The 4,302-nt window shown below is 37.9% G+C and overlaps 2 protein-coding genes across 5 annotated transcripts in view; one reads left to right on the top strand and one right to left on the bottom strand.

Moving 5' to 3' along the window:
- The window catches only part of LOC102677089 (follistatin-related protein 5-like), a 64,180-nt gene that overhangs the window by 28,404 nt on the left and 31,474 nt on the right, over positions 1-4,302 (top strand). The window lies entirely within an intron of this gene.
- LOC102676945 lies at positions 40-1,947 on the bottom strand. Its single transcript, XM_006608887.1, has 2 exons — positions 1,592-1,947; positions 40-703 (listed from the first exon to the last, which is right to left on the bottom strand). The coding sequence occupies exons 1-2, from the start codon at positions 1,933-1,935 to the stop codon at positions 109-111; spliced, it is 939 nt and encodes a 312-aa protein (XP_006608950.1). The 5' UTR covers positions 1,936-1,947; the 3' UTR covers positions 40-108.

Raw genomic sequence — 4,302 nt, 5'->3', positions numbered from 1 at the left:
CCCATTTTTTTTTTTTTTTTTTGGGGACGGCTTCCACGATTCCGTGCAAATTCCCTGTGCAAATTCTCCATGATTCTCCGTATACATATATATATATATATATAGAGTTCACCTACAGGAAGGCGTGCAAGGAGAGGCGAGGGAAGGCATACAGTAAACGGTCGACGGTTGACAGGGACTGGGACAAATGGATGGGAGAGTGTAAACGCAGACAGGGGTGCACACGGTCGGGCAGACAGGCGGTGGGCAAACTTTCTTCGGCACCCCGTGCGCTATGGAATCGGGACGATTTTTCCTCATCTCCTTCATCTTGGCCAACAATTCTTGGGCGCGTGCCATCTTCCCATAGAAATCGAGCTCGTCGCGCTTCCGTTTCTTCTTCTTCTTCGTTTGCGTCGCCTCCTCGACGGGCTTCTCGACCCGCTCGCAACGGCAGATCAAATTGTCCGGATGGAGGGGTGGGATGATGGTCAAGCTCCCCCAACAGAACGATTCCAGGTCCATGGTGTTCAACTCGCGGAATTGGTATCTGTAATGCTCGTCCGTCTCCTCGCGCGCGTAGAACGCTTTCTGTATGCTCGTCGGGGAGTGTATCTCGGTTATGATGCATTTGCCCAGATAACTGATGCGTACGTAGAGCTCGACCGTCGCCTCGGTCTTGTCCAAATTCTCGTCGAACAGGTTGAACTTGCCTTGCGTCGATCTGAACGATTAATGCGTAATTTTTTTTTTTTTTATTATTATTTTTTTCAACCACGTCGAAAAGGATTTTCACGAGCAGAGGTCGTGAACCGTATTAACAAGCGTTTCTCGGATAACGGTGAAAAATTATCTCTTAATTTATGTCTCGGTAATTCGTGTATTATACTTGAAAAGGAGTTCTACCGTTTCAAATTTCGTTTACGCTTGTAATACAATTTCTGCTCTAATCTTTTTAAACAGATTCCGGCAAATTTTATTTATAAATCGAAATAAGAAGTAAATTATTTCGAACGAATTTATATTTTATATTTCTGCCGAAAGAAATATCCTCGGAATAATTATTAACCGAAATAAAATTCGTATTATACATTCTATCGCAAAAAAAGGAAGAGAGAGAAAAACAGACTTCGTTTCCATCAGAACCGCGAATCCACCAAGTGGAATATTATTTAAAATAATATTCCAAGTTATTTTAAATTATTTCCCGCGATCATTTCGGAGAATTATAATAAACGAATAACATCAATTATCCGAAATAATCGTCATTTCAAATCTAGTTAGCCTGTCTAGATTTCAACGAGCGAAAAATATTCCGACCTCCTGTTTCGAGGAGACAGGTGTTTTAACGAGATTAACAAGAAGCAAACACGGACAAGAGATTACCCTTTTTTTTTTTTTTTTTTCACCGAAAGAGAAGGAGATTTCGGCCGATACGGGTCGGAACAAACGGACGGTTCCCGATACAAAACGAGGCAGGGAACCGAGTCCGACTGGTACAGCAGTTTTTTAAATTACGTTCAGCCGGGGAGCCTAACATTTGCCGTCCGGGTAATCCGTTTCGCCGGCGGATTTGCATAAACGCCAGGTCCGCGTATTTAAATGCATTCACCTTGATATAGGTTCCCGCTCCAAATCGTTGGAAAAATAACCCTCGAGCTCCTTCCTCTCGTTGAGGTCCTTGATAATTCCGTTAAACAGGTCGTCCATCCTTATGAGAGTGAATCCGAAATTACGGCGCGACTCGAGCTCGAAATACTTGGATATACCCTTGTACACGTAAAGCTGCAGATCCACCCCCGACATACTCTCCTCGAGCATGGATTCCGGGACGGAGAACAGGACGGATCTGCCTCCGTAGAATTTCTCGTTCTCGTAATTGGAGCCACGATAAGAATGGTAGTCGGATCGATTCGGGGACAACGTTGTCCATTCCTCGTCCAACAATCGAAACATTATCACGGTTTTCTTCATNTATATATATATATATATATATATATATTCGAATTTATATATATCCGAGTCGAAAATATAGGTTAAACATGGATTGAGCGATTTTTTTTTTGTATTGCCGACCGAGGATGTGTGTATATATGTATGTATATATATTACAAGTAAATATCGCTTTTTGTTGAAAATTTATTTGGAAAGAGAGAGTTTTGTAGGTTTTTCAACGAGTGGTATCTATCTGGTGTAAAGTGCTCCTCTTGGTCATTCCATGTTTTAAAAATACAGATTTTCAGAGAGAGAAGTGGAAGCGAAGAGGGATGATACTTTTTAATACTATATGATGTATCTTTACGCTCTTACGTGACTGCCGGCCCGCGTATACATTACGTGACTACCTCGGTGTGTGTTAAGTTTAAAAGTTTCATATCGGGTAATCGTATGTAGATACGTACAGAGAGAAACCGCGCGTTTATATATGTTTAAAGAATCTTACTGTGTTTAGTAAAACGATCTTACACGATTCGTACACTCTCATAATTATTTGCGACACCTCTTTAATTGCAACGTGAAATCATTAATGAATTCCATTTAATTTTATGTATTTATTTTGCACCGCGTTCGATATTTATCTTGTTGATAATTAAATAAGAATTAAATAAACTCGCTAATGACGATAAGAAATGATTAAATTTTGTGTTTCGCCTATATTTTTGTATATTCGATATAATTTCCAATTAATTTTTTTCGTTACTTTGTAACCAATACTTTTCTAATTTTGTTTGTAAAACTTTGCATACATATATGAAGACATTTTGTATAATACTTTTAATTATTCAAAGGATTGACATTGTACACGAAAAAAAAATGGAATTTAGCAACCATCTGTTTAAAATTGAACAATAATTTATCCCATGCGTCAATCTTTCGTTAAAAATGACGAATGTCCCAATGTTTTCAAACGTCAATATACACTCGTGTTGCGAAATCCTACTTTTACTTATCATTAAAACTGTAAAAAAAAAAAAAGAGAGAGAGAAAAAAGAAGATAGAAAAGAAGATAACGAGGAAATAAAATATCTAAGTGAAATATGACGATATATAAATGCAATAATTACTCACATTTTTTACAGCCATTTCCAACAACATGATCTGCGAATTGTGCATTACAATCAAAGAGGACATTGCGCTTCCGTATTATGTTATACGTGTTATCCGTTTTATATACTCCTTTCAACGAGTCCGCGTCAAGTTCTTGGAAAGTTTGATTTATCGTCGATAAAGCGTCAAGAAGATTCTGAAAAATTTTTCCTTGTTACAAACTATTTCTATATGTGAATCGCGGAGTTTGAGGTTGGAGCGTGTCGCGCTTTCCAATTCTGCGACATCGCTACCCCCTCGAACCCCCCGCCGCCCCCTTCATCGCTATGGTTCCACGGTATCGGTGCGCTTCTTTCGAGAAAATAAATTTTATCCAGTACCAACTGTCCGCCAACTTCATTTCCCTGCGCTCGGAACAATGCGAACGAACAAACTTGCAGTCTATTCTAATTCGTATTCGGATATTCATATATATTTATACGGGATATGCTGATGATACAATCAGGAGAGTGGGGAAAAAAAACAAATCGAATAGAATTTTCTTCGAATTTTAAAAATAAGTTTGAAGATTTTTCAAACACCAGTGACATTGATTAATTTTCGATATATTTGAATAAATTATCGATAAGTTTAAGTTAAGTGAAAGTAAGCAAATAATGTGGAATAAAATGTTAATAACTTTTTTTCGTTATTTTTTTTTTTTAAATCAAATTTTCAAATTTGAAAAACTTTTTCGAAAAAGATTTATTCTTTATTATATTTTCCATCAATGATTTACTCTAATATCTAATTTATTTTTTTCATTGAATAGAATCACTATCTATGATTATGGGTATCACGGGACTTCGTACATTACACATACAATATAAACGTTTTAACAGATAACTTCAAGGAAGTTTTATCGACTAAAAAGGAGATCAACCGAGGAAATAAATGGATTTTGTCAAAGGACTGGTAGGGAGGGGGAGAGTTGGAAAGACTTTGAAACCTCATCGATCTTTCAATCTTTAGTTCCTTTGGGTTCCTTTTTCCTTTTTTTTTTTTCTTCATCTTTATTCCCTCTCGACTTCCCTCCATTCTTCTCCCTTCTTTCATTCGATTAAGCGGACATAAATTTACGGTATCGATAACGGCTGACAGAAACAACGTCGGATTGTTCCGCCCTTTGCGCATCGTTGCTTGCAGCACGTTCAAAGTACTCAAGAACCAGTTTTTTTTTCTCATAGGTGAAAACGCCGTTAAAAATACGGGGGGAAGGGGAGAGCATCAGGCGTG

This window comes from Apis dorsata, unplaced genomic scaffold, assembly GCF_000469605.1.
Source record: "Apis dorsata unplaced genomic scaffold, Apis dorsata 1.3 scaffold_50, whole genome shotgun sequence".
NCBI lineage: Eukaryota > Metazoa > Arthropoda > Insecta > Hymenoptera > Apidae > Apis > Apis dorsata.
This window is presented reverse-complemented; position numbering and strand designations above follow the sequence as displayed.

Coding starts and splice junctions, on each gene's coding strand:
- LOC102676945 (XM_006608887.1), bottom strand. CDS start 1,935: ATGTTTCGATTGTTGGACGAGGAATGGACAACGTTGTCCCCGAATCGA. Junction 704..1,591: donor GAGCGGGAACCTATATCAAG/GTGAATGCATTT, acceptor TTAATCGTTCAG/ATCGACGCAAGGCAAGTTCA.